General features: G+C 39.2%; 1 protein-coding gene across 6 annotated transcripts in view; it reads left to right on the top strand.

Annotated features, from left to right (window-relative positions):
* Positions 1–14,089, top strand: part of SPIN1 (spindlin 1) — a 57,725-nt gene extending 43,636 nt beyond the window's left edge. For all 6 annotated transcript variants that reach the window (XM_075410537.1, XM_075410539.1, XM_075410536.1 and 3 more), the window contains exons 4-6: positions 3,912–4,165; positions 5,184–5,417; positions 7,896–14,089. In XM_075410537.1, coding sequence (XP_075266652.1) covers positions 3,912–4,165; positions 5,184–5,417; positions 7,896–8,095 — 688 coding nt within the window. In that variant the 3' untranslated portion in view covers positions 8,096–14,089. The remainder of the gene's footprint in view (positions 1–3,911; positions 4,166–5,183; positions 5,418–7,895) is intronic.
* Positions 14,090–19,540: the final 5,451 nt, after the last annotated feature.

Here is a 19,540-nt window from a genome sequence, read left to right as displayed (position 1 = left end):
TTGTTTATATTTGTAGTTTACCATAAACGAGTAGAACGTGAATGACCATGTAATAATATATGCTGATATTATTCTGAGCTGTTATGGTAGACCGTGAGTTAGTAATGCATACTTTGTCACTGATTTAGTTATTTATTTAGTTACTTCTCATTCAAAGAAAAAGAGGAATAAGCCTACTGACACTCAAAGGCTGATAAGACTTTAAACTAGCTTGAGAAGGTTTGTGGCAGAGGAAGGAGCCAAGAGCATGGAACAGGGCATAACTGTAATTGAAGATGGGGTAGAATGAGCAGTGTGGATGAGTCTTCTGAACTCTTCTTTACTAAATGGCAGTTAACTGTCGAGCCTTTTGGAAATAGTTCACGTGGTTATAGGGCAGTTCTTCCAAGTGCTCTGTCAATGGGTAGTGGTGATCTCTGCCAGTATGAAGATGACCTCACTGGCATCAGATCAGTCTGTAATCTTCCAGATCTCATTCTTTCCACCCTTGATGCATAAGGAAAGAGTACAAGAATTAGGGTAAGTATAAAACAACCTCTTATTCATAGGCTTTCCAGATTTCTTGTAGTTGGTGACTCAAGGACTTTGAGGGGTAGGTTGTACCTGCAGTTTAACTACAAGTGAACTTAAACATTTTGAAATTCTGATCCTGTTTTAGGCTAACTTGTAATCTTGGTTCCTGCAGCATCTGAAGGTGAAATTCACAACAGATTGATGGCTTTTGAGGGTGTACAGAAAGCAGTTTTACACTTTTGCCTCAGCTGATGTGCCTCAGTCTCAATATTGTGAAAAGTAGTTAAGAACAATTCTCTCATCACCATTCTGCTATTAATGATAGTCTGTAGTAAGATCACAGTTGTGGTAAGTTTTGGGTCCTGTTTTTAATAACTTCTCTGCTTAGCACCATGAAAGACTTGAAATTGTGCTCACCATTGCTGCTGTAGTGCATTAATACTTTTTTTTATAGTTTTCCTTCCTGTTTTTCACAGTTGTGCCTTTTTCCATATCTGAGGGATATGGTTTTCTTTCAACCTTCTGGTTTTTTTCTTAGTTGTGTGGTGTTTTGCTGAGATGAGATGGTCAGAAAAATAGAACAACCAACAACCAAACCTAAATTAAGAACTTTACTTGATAGGTTATTGGGAATCACCATTCTTCTTTTTATAAATGCTAGTTTGTCTTTTAAGCACAACACTGAAGTAGCAGTTGATTTTTTTCTTCTACCAGTCATGTGGAGTTCTGCACTACATTGGTTTCCCTGGTAGCAGCTGACAAATAAAAGTTTGTGCAAAAACCATATAATTGCAGCTTTAAAATGTGAGAGGACTGCTTTCTGCCTGTGTAGTCTTTAGAAATTTTCTAAAGTGTCTGGTTCTGATAATGAAACCTTTTCACATAACTAGATTTTACTTACCAGCTCACTGCCTTCAAGATAAGGAAGAGGATCTGAAACTTTTGGGGATTGAAGGGCCGCTTCCAATGATGATGTGTCTAATGTGGCAAGAGCTATTTGCAGGACTTGCTGTTCTCTGTGTTTTTTGGCTCCATGTTTTATGTGTCTAGGAAAACCATTATCCAGTCTTTAAGAGCAAATCTTTACAGAATTTTAAAGATAATTCTGATGAAACAGAAGGAGAAAATTGTGTGGGGTCTTCTGGATATAGCATCGTAGAAGGTGATGTACATTTGTATTGCTAGGTGTGTCACAGAAATAACACTGTTGAGAAGAGGTTGAAGTTGGTTACTTGGTTGTCTTAAGTGGAAGTATATTCATAGCTATTATTTATCGATAGTTAGAAACCTATGCTTACTTTCTTACCGCATGTTTAGATGCAGGAAGAAGTAGGTTTTCCTTGGTAATTTACTATATTGAAAATATAATTTCTTAACAGTGTGAACAACTGCAAATGAGAGTGAATGGCTGTTCAGCAGTACAACCTTCAAACAAAAATTTGAACTGCAAGTACACCTGGCGGGTACTTGACTTGTAATTAAATTTTTAATTCTTTTTGCCCTGAGGCATTTTAAAGGTGGTTACCAGTTTGAACTCAGTTATGTAGTCATCTTCAATCATACTTTTTAAAATGAGTATAGAGCTTTTTGCTTAACTGTTCTGATTTTAACATTAAAGTGGATTATGCTTTATAGGCAGAAAGCAAAATTGACTGTGAGGTCTGAACATTAAAACCTTTTTCAGTGATCAGATTATCAGCAGCAGAGACAAACTGTTTGATATTGTTTTGTCTACTTTAACTTTTTTATCTTTAGTTGGTTTTATTTTGCAACAGAATGGAACTACGATTCATTAGAACTACATAAATGAATTGCATGCAAAACAAACTCTTTTTTTATTATGCCAAGAACCAGATCTCCAATCTCATTTTGTAATAGTAAACTATTACTGAGACTTTTACAGTTTTTTAAAGAAATATACCTGAGCAAGGACTTGAAAACACGTTCTAGTTTCTGCATTAAATTAGAACCAGCTTTGTGCGAGAGTGCCTCTTAACTGGAAGAGGCTGGAATTCCTGTAATAATCTGTGCTGTCAACGTTAGGAATACAAAAACTGCAGTGATCTTGCTGAAAAGGTCAAATGATAACAAAATTTTTAATAGTTATGATTACATCTTCAGCATTATGCATTGCAGTGTCATGTAGTGAGTGCGTTATTCTGAAAAGCTGCTTCCAGGATTTCAGTGGTATGATTGTTGTTTGTGTTTTTTTGGGTCATACAGGGACTTTTCTGAGAGTATCCACCGTTCCAGGAGATGTTTCTCTTTGGTCACTAATCTAAGGAAGATAATTGTTTTCTGCAACTGATAGACTCTTTTTGTTGTTGCTTTTAAGCATGCTAGTGGTGTGCATATTTTACTGCCATTGAAATGAAGTATGCTACAAATAGTAACCTGAAAATTTATTCTACAGCTAGTTTACATTCATGAGAAGTTTGATCAGGCAACCCTCTAAATAATCTTTTTAGGAATAAGTAAGTGCATTGTAACAGGCTAAAATAGATACAATATCCATTTCTTATCACTAATATACTGTCGTAATGTTCCTTAGTTGCTTCCATTTGTATTAAAAATTGTCAATTTGTGTTTTTGATAACTGAGTGGAACAAAACTTGTTTAACGCTTCTAATGATTTGAAACTGTTAAATAGCTTGTATGACTGTTGATCCCAACTGTTATTCACCAGAGGGAATTTCCGTGCAACTTCCATGGAAATAGAGGAAGGACAAAAAAGTATATTTGATCTGTTTTCCATATTAAGGAGTATCCATTCTATTGCCATTATCATTGCATATCATTTTTCTTTTGCTATACTAAAAAGGAATGCTTAGAGAAGTGTTGTTGGTACTATGTGTTTTTAAAAACATTTGGAGTAAAAAATAACTCTAAATGGAGAAGGAAGCTAGATTTTCTTCAGGTGAAAACACAGGTTAGAGAAAACAAATGCCTTGGAAGAATTTTAGTGAGGCACTTGTAGTGTTTGCACTGACTACTTCTTCCTGGAACAGGAGTTGCATTTACTTTTCTGCAGTGAGCAACAAGGCAGTAAAGTTACAATAGTGCCAGATAACCTCATGCTTTGAGACTTGATCCAGCTCAGTTTTACTGTTGATATTTAATGTGGCAAGGGCTGAAATAATTCTTTTGGCTCAACCAAACTAGTTTTAGAAACAACTGTTAGGAAACTGACCTTACAAAGCACATCAAAAAATCTTTCACTACTTTTCAGTGTGTTTTTTCTTTTTTCCAGTACAGTGTAATATGTTTTATATCCTAATATGAATAAGGTGCGCTAAGCTATAAAACACATTACCATCTTAAAGCATACAGCTCTTGTCTGGAGTAGAATTTTGAATATGTATGTACTCGTTTAATATTATGTTTGTGTCTGTGTACAGAAAGCATAGAAACAATGTGGGACCAAGCAAACCTATTTCTCAGCCACGAAGAAATATTGTAGGCTGCAGAATACAGCATGGATGGAAAGAAGGGAGTGGACCTGTAACACAGTGGAAGGGCACAGTTCTTGATCAAGTTCCTGTAAATCCTTCTCTATATCTTATAAAGTATGATGGTTTTGACTGTGTGTATGGACTAGAACTGCACAAAGATGAAAGAGTTTCAGCACTTGAAGTTCTTCCAGACAGAGTTGGTAGGTGATTTTGATTTTTCTCCTAAATTCACAGACATATAAGCCAACATTTACTGTTCAGTGTTCTCCACTAATCTCTCCAGACTTCCCTGAGGATAACATCTGACCACTTGAAATTTATTAGTCCATTTAATTTTTGTCACATGGCAGGTAATCTAAATGCTTTATTTAAATTTTCTTGATTCCAGAAAGATCTGATGATACCAATGAGTGCAGTGCTGTCTTCTGTCTTTAAGTAGTATGCAGTGAATTCTGTAGTTTTTGTTTAGAGTCTTATCCCTAAGAACAATATGTAAAGTTAACATTGATACTTCTGTTAAAAATTGAAACTCTAAGCCATCTTGGATGTGTTGTCTGTTGTGTGTATCTGACAGTTATAATGCTACATTTTTTCTCATGTACTTTCCCCCTATTAATAAAAGTACTTTGGGGAAGGGCGTTTTCCAAGTGAAACAACTTTATTAGTAACAAGGCTTTTTCATTTTCAGAATTAGCACTGGAATGTTAAACTGCAGGCTTTTCAAACTGCCAAGTTTGATAATTTACCGAAGTAATTGCTAGTTGATAAACAGAATAAGCTGTTGCTTCTTCTGACTGCAGAGCCATTGGTAGCAGTCTCTAGACTGGTGTTAGGGGGAATCAAACCCCAAAGTTTCGTTAATAACTTCATAGAACTGTTCTGTGATTGGCTTCTCTTACTCTTCTTCCCTGCCTGCCTCTCCCCCTCTATAATGTCTAGTTAAAATGCAAAGAGGCTTCACTGCTTTGGCTCGATTGATCTCCCTTTATCTTGCATGACGATAGTTTAATTGTAGGGAGCACTATGATGTATTGTTATTTTAACAACATGCTGATGTTCTGCAGTTCTTCAGCAGTGAACTCTCTGGAATGGACAGTGTTTGTTTTGTATATGAATAACTTCCAACCAAATTTGTTTATCAATCAGGGTAAAGATTATTTTTTCAGAAAGACATATATCTCTGCTTTTGAATGAACTTAGGCAATGCTGTCATTTCAGCTTCATCTCGAATCAGTGATGCCCACCTGGCAGACACAATGATTGGTAAAGCTGTGGAACATATGTTTGAGACAGAGGATGGCTCAAAAGATGAATGGAGGGGGATGGTTTTGGCTCGAGCTCCTATTATGAACACGTGGTTTTATATTACCTACGAGAAAGATCCCGTCTTGTATATGTACCAACTCTTAGATGACTATAAAGAAGGTGACCTTCGCATTATGCCCGATTCAAGTAAGTAGGCCGGTTACTGCTTTGTTCTGGGAACTGGCAGCTTTTTATGTTAACATTTGGCTGTGTTTTATTTATGGACAGAGACATCTTGTTTGTTACTCCCTTCAAATTTTTTTTTTTTAAAAGTATCACAGCTGACAGAGGTTATAGTTAAACAAAGAGCATCGGTGTTAACTGATGAAATATTTTATCAGCAGTGACACATGCAGGGAAAGCATTTTCCATAATTATTTCTAGTTCTGCTGAAAATATGTACATACTACTGTGGAAGAGTTAATGCATGGATTTTTTAATGGAAACTGACAAACCACAAGTTTTGTGGTTGAAGTGAAAGTCATTAGGGCTTTTGCTATTAATTTAAAAGGATTTTCACAGAATGTATATTGTTCAGGAGATTTGGATAGCCAGTTCAAAAAAGAAGGCAAAAAAGCTTTGAAAGGGTACTTCAGTTTTATTTCTCCCATGTGCCTAAAACACACTTCTCTGACAGAAGAAATCTGGGCTTTAAAGAAGATAATTGGGTAAGTGTAGAGGTTGGCAACTCAGTGTTTTACATAAGTATTAGTTAAAATTAATTTGTTGTTTGAGACTGTCTTCCTTCAGATCTATCAGTGATAACAGTCTGCTGGCTAAATAAACAAGTGGCACTTACTTGCATAATGTCTGTAGTAATCATCTGTGTTTAGATTTTACACACACACACACACACCCCTCTTAACAAAAAGCAACGTCTGCTGCCTGTAAAGAGTGATCCACAAGTGTTAATGAAAACAAAGTGACCTTCCTCTTCCTAAAGAAATAAAGCAAGCTCTTTCGGATTTGAATCTTCAAATAATTTGTTCTGTCCAAACTATTAAAAAGAATTTGGAATGTCTTTAAAGTCTACTTTGCTGTCTTCCACCTTTGGGGGTAGGGAAAGAGCTTACATGCATTCCATTGAAGAACTAACTGGTTTTAGTGCACTTTTTCCTCCATGTTCACCACGAGACTATTTACTGACTGCTTACCTGTTTCCAAGATGCTTCTAAGTATTTGCTGCCTTCCCTGAATCTGGATACTTTGCAGATCTTTTGAATTGTGTCCTTAAGCCAATGATTGGATGTTAAGAATAGTACTTTTCAAATCAGATTGTAGAATACCTGAAAGAATATCTGTAAATTTGGTGGAACTTGCCATAGTATTATAACTAAAGTTTCTAGGGAACCCTTTCTTCTCAAAGACAGGCTTTGCGTACGTGAAGGGAACAAAATGTAGATAATTTCTTTTAAGCTTTTTCGATAAGGGGAGAATGTATTGCTGGATCTGATACTAAAGCTTTGTCAACGCTTTGTAATTCCTTGTAAATGAAAATGTAAGAATTTAACTTGCATCTTTGCCAAGGAAAACTCTTTACATAGAAATGATATTAAGAGAATAGTAACTATGTATGACTGTGTTTATAGAGAAACTGAAATAAAAGTTGAAAGAGAAACTTCTGAAGTTTGTGGAAGAATCTTAAGTGCAAGTACAAGCCAATCTGTTCATTGCTTGTTGGTTTTATTTCTCCTTTGGTAGTTCTTTCACAACTCACAGAACTGAAAATAGGCGAAATATGTAAGTGATTCTTAATGCAAACTTGGAAAAAAGACATTTATTTAAAGGCTTAGGATTTCCAGGGTAAAAGCCACATCAGGTGTGACCCTTATAAGAAGATTCCTCACTGGAATACAAAACACAAGTTTATCTAAACTAGTCACAAAGACAAGCTGAGAAAGAAGGTGTGCTTAGCTTCCAGTTCTCCAGTACAGTACTTTTACCTTTTATCACATTTATTCTGTGATTGTTTTGTAACCAGCCCCCTGGCAACTGACATGCTACAAATCATGCCTCTTTGTATCCAAGTTTAGCATAGGCATCAGCTAAAATACAAAGGTATTTATGGCTAGGTTTTGCTACACAAGAAGACGATATGGTTAGACTTTACCAACAGCATTATTCCAATATGAAGTCAAAAGCCCCTTTTAATAAGGAGTTTACACCTACTAACATTTTAGAAGAGATGTTTTTGTTGAAGTGGCATGCATGCAGTGAAACTCTGAATGATGTGTGTGGGAAGAGGGAGATTTAGTTTGACTGCCTTTCTGCTAAGGAGACCCAGTGCCTTTTTGTGCTGGTGGCTTAAATTCAATTATCTACGGACATGTTCTATAACTTGTGCATAAACCTTCATGTCAAAAGACTTACTTCTCGTACCAATCAAAATGCTACTTTTGTCTTAATAAAACTGAAGACAGTGTTACTTGAAACTTTTCCTGCAACTGCATTTTCGAGACACATGGCAATCGTTAGGTGCTTGTCTGAACAAAACTGATTTTCTACATACTCTGTATTTAAAACTTCTGATTGTTTCATATGAGTTTTGAAGAAGACTCTGCAGTTGTCTTCCATATTGAAAAAATCAGTTAATGTCTACCAAAGTACACTGGTTTTGTGTTACAGATGATTCACCTCCTGCAGAACGTGAACCAGGTGAAGTTGTGGACAGCCTGGTAGGCAAACAAGTGGAATATGCCAAAGAAGATGGCTCAAAAAGGACTGGCATGGTCATTCATCAAGTTGAAGCCAAACCATCTGTCTATTTCATCAAGTTTGATGACGATTTCCATATTTATGTCTACGATTTGGTGAAGACATCCTAGACATCTTCGTGAACTTTTGCCAAATTTGTGGAACTATTAAATGTACAATTTGTAGACACAAAGACTTGACTGCTTTCCAGTTTAATGAAAGCTTAAATGTCGCTGCGAACCCACAATCTCTGCCAGCAAAACTGTTTTGTTCTGAATAACATAAACGTGACACATTTTGTGTAAGGGAACTCCTTTTCTTGAAGGAAGTCAATATATTTGGGCAGGAGGGAGTTAAAAGCAAAGAACAGCTGCAAATTCAAGCTGTGTAAAGTTGATCTAGTATTTTAATCATTAATCTAATTTTTTTCATAGATTTTAACATTTTCTTCAACCTTGCACTCACTTGTTTAACTGCCACATGCAAGTGTAGTTTGATATTTTGATATGCCTTCTTTTGTAACATTAAATTTAATTTCTTGGCTACTGGCAGTCCTTGTTTTCAGGGTTGGGACAGAGGTAACTTTTCTGAAAGGTTTAAACAGTTTGTGCAGCATTGAGGAGTGCCTAACCCAAGTAACATCAATCTGCTGTGTTTCTACACTTTATTTTAAATTTAGCTTTTTAAGAACTTGCAGTACGTGGAAATACGTGTGCATTTTTACTAGTCACAGGGCAATAGGACATCAAGTGTTTGACTTATGCACCTTTCAGTGAAAAGGCTTTAAACTATAAAAATATATTTAATCTGTATAACCAGTTAATTAGAAAATGCAGGTTAATGGCCCATATTTACAAGTTGTAGGAACCAGTAAAATACATGCAACAAGGCTGCCTTCAATCCTAATTGTTGTACTTCTTTCTTTGTTTGTTATACACACTTCTTAGCAAAACCCAAGTGCTTGGTGCCACAACTTTAACAGTATATATGCTACTTCAGAAGACTTTAGACTACGCATTGGCAATCGGTAGTCTCTCATTTAATGTGAAAACCTAGCAACCTGAATGTTTGTGTGTGGACTTAGAAGCCTAATGGTAGTTAATATTTTACATGGTAAATACAATCTCATGCCGGGGGGTGGGAGGGGGTGTCCTTTTACATTGAAGACTTGTTTTAGAGAGGGAGAAGCATTTGTTGCCTTCTGCTCAGTCTGTTGCGTTCCTTTGGTTTGATTTGGTTTTAACCATTTTGGTTCAAGAAGGCGTCTTCCCAATTTATTCTTTTTCTGGCTTTTCCACATAAGGAGTGTCTGGACAAATCTACAGCTTCAACCTGTTGTTGCCTTTTGTGGTGTACATTGTACTTGCTTTGAGGTACGCTGTTAACGTGAATTTCATTCTATGAACACTAGAGTTCTGCATGCCAGTGGTGTACTATCTAATGGAAGCTATAGGCAGTCTCAGTGGTTCAGTCATCTGCATTAGATTGTGGATGTAAATAGCAGCCCACAATAGCAAAATCCTTTCACGGTTTTAATCTTGCAAGGTAGTTGTAAATGAAGATTAGAGTTTAAGTGTGGCAGCTTTTAAAAGTATCAGAATTGCAACAACGATCAGCACAGCAACAAAATCGTCATGTTACATTAAGGCAGAGGTCTGCAAGTTTCAAAAAACTGCTTCACAGAAATGCAGTGTGTGAAGACAGTCAACGCTGTTGATGGAAGGAACAAATACTCTGGTATCCAACCTTACGCCGTTAGTGGAAGGATGCAGGAGAGGTGCTGTTAGTCAGAGATCAGAGGTCCAGACGACCTCTGTTGTGGGTATTCTTGATACTGAAGACTCGGTGGTTTAAGCCCCTTTCTGTCCATTTTTTTGCCTGATTTCATATTTTAGCCTTAAGGCTCGTGCCTCATTATGCTGTTGAATGGTAATAAATACTCTCCATATAAATATGATACCTTAATTCTTTGTCCATTGCTACTATATTGCATTGTGTCCAGTATTTCATCATGGGCAACCAAAGGCAGGCTGTTGTCTTTCAGTGAATAGCTTCTCAATGCAGTCCTTAAGCACTAAGTACCCGAGTCAGTAAATGTTCCTTGTGTTTTGAACAAAGTGAGCAGATTTGCAACCCAGTGTTTTCATCCTGCAGATCTGTTATGTGTTTTCTATTGACTCTTAAGAGTCCTGCATGTAAATCTCAAAGCTGAGCCTGGCTCCATGAGCCCAAGTTGATATTTGTGGCACAAGAGTGAGTGAGTGTATTGACTATACACAAGATACATGAATAACCTAGTACACTGAACTTTGGGCTATATATCTGAGGAATACAAGGTTTGTTTTGAAATGTCGGAGGTTTAGGCCTACTGGAACATTTTTAGCATTAGGCTTGCATTTGTGGGTTTTCTGCAAGCCTCTTGAATATACCACCTGTTCTGCCAATTAGACTATAATCTATGAACCGTAAATTTTATGGTTGTTTTTAGATGGCCCCATTGTCTGTTGTGTGGGTATTTCATTTCATCTTTTTTTTTCCTCTTTTACTTTTTTTGGGGTGTTTTTTTTTTGTTTTTTTTCTTTTTCTGATAGCTTAAACCACCTTTTTGAGGCTTGAGACTATTTCCACTCCCTGCCCATCTGCTTTGGGCTTTGTTTTAGGCTCATGTTTCAGATCTGCATGCAGTGCTTGCGTTACCCTGGTAACTAAATGTTGGTTCCTTGTTATAGGGGTTCAACATTACTTTCCAAAATCACATAGGGCTTGTGATGGCACAAGCCATGGATCTTTGTATAAAAGTTATTCGCCTTTCACATTTACCTGCTGTAGTATTGTTGTATATTGTGTGTGTGTGCGTGTGACGTCAGGCTGCCATGTAAAACTTTTTAAAAGGAAAAAAAAAACACTTAAATGCAGACCATCCTTTTTTGCATGCTTAAAGGGTTAGAACGTTCAATGTAACAAACTAAAGTTGCATGTTAAAATGTTTAGGTTTTTTGTTTTGTTCTGTTTTTATTTTGTGTTCAGTTTTTTGTGAATTTGCTTATTGTGCTGTTTTAATGGTTGTTAGTAGGATTAAATGCACCGGTGAGACGAGCATAGTGCCAACGGAAGGTAATTTTCCAGTTGTATGTGTCATACAGCATTTGAAGGGACCATGTATTCTGTTAAAGAAAAAATAAAATTGCAGTTATCAGCAAAACACTACATTTTTCTTCTTTCTTTTGAGTGCCAAACCCTAAACTATGTTGGAGTAGACTATGGGGAAAACCCTTTTTATTGCAACAGGTAGAAGCCGCCTTTAAGTGTATTACTGAAAACAGAGGCTTTATCTTCAGATAGAATTGACTAGTTGCTGTGGGGAAAAGAATTACGGTAAAAACAGTTTCTGGTTCCTTGAAAATGCTGTACTTTTTGTATTTTACATCATTAGTGCAATTTGGATGGTTCTTGGTATGTGTATAGTTCAAAGGTCTTCGTGTTCACATTTTAAAATTAGGTAATGACTTCATTTTTAGAGCTTGGTTTTATTATTTTATTTTATTTTGAACAATGTAGACAGTTCCCTGTTCTCTGCATTTAGAAGTATAAACACTTTAAATCTGTTACTTAATTCTGTAAGTAATTTTTATAATTATGATGTAACTCTATCCTTAAAACATTTAAAATAAACCCTTTATGTGCAACTTATGACTGTAAACTTTGTTCGCATGAGCAAAATGTGGTGATGTGATTTCAGGTTGTGAAGAAGCAGTTTCTTCAGTTTTCTAATTAAATAGGATTTATTATTTTAATGCTGAGCCATATATGCTGGTATAATATTTGTTCTATGTTAGAAGTTTGCTTGCAATGCCAAATCTCTATGCTTTTTTTCTAAGTATGTATAAATGCTGATAAGATGGAACTCGGCTAACGTAAAGCATAGCGCTTAAATTGTATTTTACGAAACACAGAAAAACTCCTCTCCAGGGCATTTTGCAAGGCTGTGAAGGAGTCTCTATTTCCAGAGCAGACAGTATTTCAGCAGTGGGGAACAGCAGAAGCATGTGGCAGTGTTTAGATGATACATTTGTCTGCTTTGAATTAGTGAAATTCAGTTAAGCACACTTTAGTGATGATAGAAAAGCAAAATTGGTCGAAATTGGAGGTGGTGAGCAGAGCAGGTAACATCACAATGCTGCAGATTTTTTTTAAGTCATTTAAGTTATGATTAATGCATGAAGCCTTAATTGTTTTATGTTGTTTAATTACTAAGGCAGACTTCCAATATTGAACAGATTTTCTGTATTCATACCTCTTTCTGATAATAGAGGGGAAAGTGTTGTATGGATACCCCAAAATGCATTTTTTGGCACCAAGCTCATTAGATGTATAGTGAAGATCTTGGAGCATGCCAGCATGCAGTTGGGATGAATACCTGAGCCTCTTTGGTTCCCTTAGTTTAATGTCCTGTTTGTTGGAACCTGTTGCCTGAGAGACTCGTCCCAGTGAAGATTTATATTGTGTACATCTGCTGATTAGGGAGAGTCTAAGACTTTGCTTTAGCCAAGAGTATCACATCCAAAAAGCAGATATTAATTTGTGTGAGCTGGCTACGTTAAATTGTAGTTAGATACACTAACATTTTATGACTAATGCCTGAACCTGTTCTGCATTACAGCTGATAAACCAGCCTGAAGTTTTGTAGCATCTCTTTTCTCTTAATGGAGGAAGGAGCCTTATAAAAACAAAGATATTTTTGTTCTCTGTTACTGCAGTAATGAAACTGCCCCTGAAAGCTGGTTACTTAGGAGGTCGTTTACAAGTAGCTCAAATGTTAGTGTTTTGAAGACAGTAATGTCCCACAGATAGAGGAGGGTGGGGCTAGGAGTCCTACCCGGAGCTGCAGCTTTGGTACTACTGTACTCTGTTTTCACATCCATCAGGTTCCTCCTTGTGCATATGAATAGGTTATATTTTTGGGGGAAAAATAGCTTCTCTCTTTCTCCTCAATGAGTTCTGTATTTTGAAGTTAGTAATTTTTTAAATATTCAGACTGTGAGCAGTTTTGCTGCTCATGACAAGTGGACTCCATTGCTTTTCAGAAAGGATAAGCTTTAGTAAGGATATTTTGGAGCAGATTGGGCTGCCACAATTTAAGATCATTAAGGTCTAAAAGGAGAAGTAAGAATAGGTCAAGGAAAAGATAGGTATGTTCTTTCATCCTTGACCACTGGATAATAAAAGATTTTCACTTTTTTTGCACACTTAAAAGCATTTATTTCAATCTAACCCCAGTTTCTTTTTCAGTACATTCCTGCCTTGGTGTATTACATCACTTAACTCTTTTCTCTGCCAATATCAGTACCTTACCAATTAGATTCATTTCACGATTGGCAGCCTGGGAAAGTTACCAGGTTACTAAGCTTTTTTTTTTCTCCCAGGCTCTGCTTGTCCTGTTTTAATAGTTTACTGCCTTGTGAGTTCTTGATTCCTCTTCCAAATTCAGAGTGCAGAGCTGCATATGCACAATACACAGCTGTGTATGCACAACAGAAGGCAGCTAGGGTCTCAGCAGTGTAAGCAAGGTGGCGTCTACTTCAGATTTCCCCGTTCTGCTTGGATGTGAATTACAGATTTCTGCACATTATTTTCCTGAAATCAGTTATGATTTGCATAACTTCACTTGTACACAGTTTGTGTGAATGGGTTTGTAGCCTGACAGTTTAAAAAGCTGCATGCTTTGGCGCTGGTTCCACTTACCCCACCCCTGTGCAATTAATCCTTAAATCTGCTTGTATTCAGTGGAGTCTGACGTAATTTTACAAGTCCTTCTTTGAACATGTTGATGCATTTTCGTGCCACATTTTCACAGGTGTCTGCACTAAAGACTGATCTGTTCAAAGCTGATTTTGGTAATGAGCATGGACATGTGGACATTTACTTTGATTTGAGCAAACTTCTTTTGTTACTTCTGAAGAATGTTGCACCCAGACCTGATATTTGAGAGACATATTTTTGTTAATAAATTAGTCAACACAACTTTACACTACTTTAAATGCATATTCATGTTGATGAAAGTGATTTCATGTGAACAGTCACTACTTTGGAAGAGAGGAGGGCTGAGGGGTTTTTTCTTACATTTATATGGAAGATTGATTGCCCAGTGACAGGGCAGCTAGTCCTTGAAGTATGAGAAAGGAAGGTAAGATCCTTGCACATTTCACTCAACTGGATTTTGAGCTGATGGTTTTTAGTCCTGTTGCACTAACTGGCTACACATGGTATATACTCACCTTTGCACTGGACTGTGGGATGACTTCTTAAATTTTCTTCACAGAGATGTTTATCTTTTTACAACTGCAGTTGTGCACCGGGAACACTGGTGGTCATGTTTTTCATAAAAGTTCTAATTAGTTTGATTTTACAACACTGTTTACTAACTCCTAGCCATTTTTAACTGAACAGAAGCAGAAGTCTGATTTAAACTCTCATGAATTTAATGAATTAAAAAAAAAAATAACCTTTTAAGCTGTAAGAACAACAAAATAAATGAACACTAATAGCAGAAGCATAAAATAAGTTATTTTTTGCTACATTACCACACACTTTATTATGGGTTGAAACTGTATCTTGCTTGGAATCCTCGTTAATACCCATCTTTGTTCACTGATTCTCAATTTTCTGCCTTAAAAGATGTTCATTTTGCCTGACACAAAATTCCCTTCTATTGTTAGTGAGGGTCAGTGTATTGTCTACTCAGAAGCTGGCTGACAGAATAAAATTAAAAAGTGGAGTTGTGCTGTCTTCTGAAAAAGTGAGGTGGAAAATCTAACTACTCTGATTCAGAATTTCTGATGGTGGGGTGAGGAGAAAAGGATGCAGTGTCTAGTAATCATGAACTGAGAATAAGAGTCCATTCCAGAAGAAAGCAAGACTAACCAAGAGGATGCTCATAATATATAATAAACAGAAAATTACTGCCTAGGACAGGCAATACTTTCCACTGCTGTAAATCCAAACATCATTATCCTTGTCTTTGACTTGATATTACAAGGCTAGCAGTGTACATAGGAGGAGATTCATAGCATTTTGGCATCCACAGAATTAGTTTAACCCATGGAATTTCTCATATTTAAAACACAAATTATGCAAACAAATGGCTGAAATTAACATCATATGTGCTCCAAATTCTGAATTTTCAGTCCTATAAATAACATTCTTGCGGATTACAAAATTAAAACTACCTAAAATTAATACTAAATATTACCAACTAATCATACTCTTACAGGTATCTGAAAGTGTGAAAAAGGAGATCTGAATTGCTTGAGACTTTTATAGAATACAGTCATGTATGGAGCAGCTTATCCTGGAGGCCATCATGAAGCAAGTGGAAGAAAAGAAGGTTATCAGGAGTAGTCAGCATGGATTCACCAAGGGGAAATCATGCCTGACCAATCTGATAGCTTTCTATGATGACATGACTGGCTGGGTAGACGAAGGGAGAGCCGTGGATGTTGTCTACCTGGACTTCAGCAAGGCTTTCGACACAGTCTCCCATGATATCCTCCTGGGGAAGCTGAGGAAGTGTGGGCTGGATGAGTGGTCAGTGAAGTGGATAGAGAACTGGCTGAATGGCAGAACTCAGAGGGTTGTCATCAGCGGCGCTGAGTCTAGTTGGAGGCTGGTGACAAGTGGTGTCCCTCAGGGGTCAGTACTGGGCCCAGTCTTGTTTAACTTCTTCATCAACGACCTGGATGAAGAGTTAGAATGTACCCTCAGCAAGTTTGCTGACGACACCAAACTGGGAGGTGTGGTAGATACACCAGAAGGCTGTGCTGCCATTCAGCGTGACCTGGATAGGCTGGAGAGCTGGGCAGAGAGGAACCTGATGAGGTTCAACAAGGGCAAGTGCAGGGTCCTGCACCTGGGGAGGAACAACCTCATGCACCACTACAGGCTTGGGGTGGACCTGCTGGAGAGCAGCTCTGCGGAGAGGGACCTGGGTGTCCTGGTGGACGACAGGTTAACTATGAGCCAGCAGTGTGCCCTGGCTGCCAAGAAGGCCAATGGGATCCTGGGGTGCATCAAGAAGAGTGTGGCCAGCAGGACAAGGGAGGTTCTCCTTCCCCTCTACACTGCCCTTGTGAGGCCTCATCTGGAGTACTGTGTCCAGTTCTGGGCTCCCCAGTTCAAGAAGGATGAAGAGCTACTGGAGAGAGTCCAGCGGAGGGCTACAAGGATGGTGAGGGGACTGGAGCATCTCCCCTACGAGGAGAGGTTGAGGGAACTGGGCTTGTTCAGCCTGAAGAAGAGAAGGCTGCGAGGGGACCTTATAAATGCCTACAAATATCTGAAGGGTGGGTGTCAGGAGGATGGGGCCAAGCTCTTTTCAGCAATGCCCAGTGACAGGACAAGGGGCAATGGGCACAAACTGAGGCACAGGAAGTTCCGTCTGAACATGAGGAGGAACTTCTTCCCTCTGAGGGTGACGGAGCACTGGAACAGGCTGCCCAGGGAGGTTGTGGAGTCTCCTTCTCTGGAGATATTCAAGACCCGCCTGGACAAGGTCCTGTGCAGCCTACTGTAGGTGACCCTGCTTCGGCGGGGGGGTTGGACTAGATGACCCACAGAGGTCCCTTCCAACCCCTACTATTCTGTGATTCTGTGGAAGGAAGGAAAGTGCTGAAGATCGCACTGCAGACAAACTGTGACATACATGGTCATATCCCTGGAAACCATTTTTTACTTCATGCTTTGTGCTGAGATGCTCTGTGGAGTAAAAACCTTTTTTTTCACTCAACATAGGTTGTAAATGGCAAAGATAAGTGACACTGATGACTTTGTCCGCTTGTCAATGAAGAACAAAGTACACACTCTGCTGCTGAAGACAGAAATTTGAATTCTGTAGATAGTTTATGTAAAAGCAGGTATCATCATTTAACCAGCAAACATCTTAGAAATAACTAATACAATTTCAAGGTTTGTTTTCGTTTGTGTTCTTTTGTTTTTCTTACCAGAATTAGTCATTAATCTTGTATGGCTACTAGGCAGGGTAAAGTTGCAGAATAACAACCAGAGAAAATGGTGCAGTCGGGTGAAGAAGTCACCTAGCCAACCAGCTGAAATCCTCTTTGGGATGGCAGTGAGACAGCAGGCTCTGGCAAGGTGGGGCAACAACTGAATCCACTTTTTACTAGGCTCTCTACCATAGCTATAAGGGTATAAATACTTCGCTCTGAAGCAATAAGCCTTTAATCACTGGGCCAGATTAAGGCTGGTGCTTCCCCATGCTGGTGCTCTCTTTGCAATGTAATTGACAACAGGTAAGGAAGGCTCTTTCATGGATGCTCTGGTACTGCAGGAGTCCTATGCCTTTCTAAGTCTGTTCCTTATTTTCAAGGTCCAGGTACATCTCATGGGAATAATTTGTGCCACAGCTCATCAGAGATGCAAAATGCAATGTGGTTTCACTGTGAACACTGAAGACTTGTGCTTCAAGGCTTCTTCAAAACTTAACTCCCTGTTTATGCAGACAACAGATTTGCCCTTTTAGCAGCAAATCACCTGTAGAGCTTCCAGGTCCTTGCATCCTGGGCCTGACTTTCTTGCACCATCATGTCACATTTACAGTGATCTGTTCCTGTGGCTTAACCCCAAAACCATCCCTGGAGCTGCCGGTCTTCAGAGTTAACCGCCTTCCAATTTCTTGATGAAAATAAAAGTTGCTGAGTTCAAATATTTCCTCCTCTGAATTGTTTCAGCCATAGAAGAAGTTTTGGCATGAAGTTGTTCTTGGGATTCAAGAATTTAAAATGGCTGTATTGGGTGTACACGGCAAGATGTTGGCAGTGGGGAGGCTGTAGGGGTGGCCTCTGTGAGAAAAGCCCAGCAGCTGCCCCCGTGTTGGACACAGCTAGCCCACCGCCGGACACGGCTGAGCCCATCGGCCGAGCTGATGAGGCCTCTGGAAAGCATGTTAAAGAAAGGGTACAAAACACTACACAGCAGCTGTGAAACAGGAATGAGAAGAATGGGAGAGAAACCTTTGCAGACAACCAGGTTAGTGAGAAAGGAGAGGGAAGACGTGCCCCAGGCACCGGAGCAGAAATTCCCCTGCAGCCCATGGACAAGACCATGGTAGGCAGGCTGTCTGCCTGCAGCCCATGGAAGTCCATGGTGGAGCAGATACCGACCTGCAGCCTGTGGAGGACCCCATGCCAGAGCAGGTGGACATGTCCTGAGGGAAGCTGCAACCACTGGAGAACCCATGATGGAGCAGTCTACTGGCAGGAAGCATGGCTTGTGGAGAGGAGCCCATGCTGGTGCAAGTTTCCTGGTAGGAACTGCAGCCCATGGGGGACCCATACTGGAGCACTCTGTTCCTGAAGGACAGCAGCCCGTGGAAAGGATCTGTACTGGAGCAGTTTGTGAAGAACTGTATCCCATGGGAGGGACTCCACGCTGGAGCATGGCAAAAGTGTGAGGAGGGAGGAGCAGCAGAAGTAGAGTGTTATGAACTGATCACAACCCTCTTTTTCTAGCTCCTTGCACAGTTCGGGGAGGGGTGGAGGAGCTAGAAGATACAGGAGTGAAGTTGAGCCTGGGAAGAAGAGAGGGGCAGGAGAAAGGTATTTTTGGTTTTTGGTTTTCTCTTTGTCGCCATCCTACTCTTATTTTTAATGCACAGTAAATTAATTTTCTCTAGGTCTAGTTTGACTTGCCCGTGATTGTAATGGGTAAGCAACTTGCCTTCTGTATCTCAGCTTTCTCATCCTACTTTCTCCCCCCTGTTCTGTTGAGGGGGACAAGAGACCACCTGGGTGGACATCTGGCTGCCAGGCAAGGTCAACCCACTGCAATAGCATAAGGATTTATTCTACTTAATAACCTTACGTATGATTTTTTTTTTCCCTTGGCTAGAATAATTTTATATGTAATTGAGAAGGATGTGATTATATGAAAATCAAAGTTCATGAGGCAGAGAGTCTAGCAGATGACATCTGAGTCTTTGACATCTTTCATTCTCCCAAGCTAAATGTCATTTTTGAGCTCTAGAATCATAGAATAGAACCATAGAATAGTTTGGGTTGGAAAGGACCTTTAAATGTCATCTACTCCACCCCCTCTCTGATGAGCAGGGACATCTTCAACTGTATCAGGTTGCTCAGACCCCTGTCCAACCTAACCTTGATTCTTTCCAGGGGTGGGGCATCTATCACCTCTCTGGACAACCTGTTCCAGTGTTTTACCACCCTCATTGTGAAAAATGTCTGCTTGATATCTAGTCTAAATCTACCCTCTTTTAGTTTAAAACCATCAGCCCATGTCCTATTGCAACAGGCCCTGCTAGAAGTTTGTCCCCATCTTTCCTACAAGCCCTCTTTAAGTACTGGAAGGCCACAATAAGGTCCCCCTGGAGCCTTCTCTTTTCCGGGCTGAACAGCCCCAACTGTCTCAGCCTTTCCTCATAGCAGAGGTGTTCCAGCCCTCAGGGCTCCAGTGCTGGATGCAGGACTCCAGGTGAGGTCTCACCAGAGCAGCGTAGGCTGGAAGAGTTGGCTAGCAAGAATCTTATGAAGTTCAACAAGAAGTGT

This window comes from Opisthocomus hoazin, chromosome Z (genome assembly GCF_030867145.1).
Source record: "Opisthocomus hoazin isolate bOpiHoa1 chromosome Z, bOpiHoa1.hap1, whole genome shotgun sequence".
In the NCBI taxonomy this organism is placed as follows: Eukaryota; Metazoa; Chordata; class Aves; order Opisthocomiformes; family Opisthocomidae; genus Opisthocomus; species Opisthocomus hoazin.
This window is presented reverse-complemented; position numbering and strand designations above follow the sequence as displayed.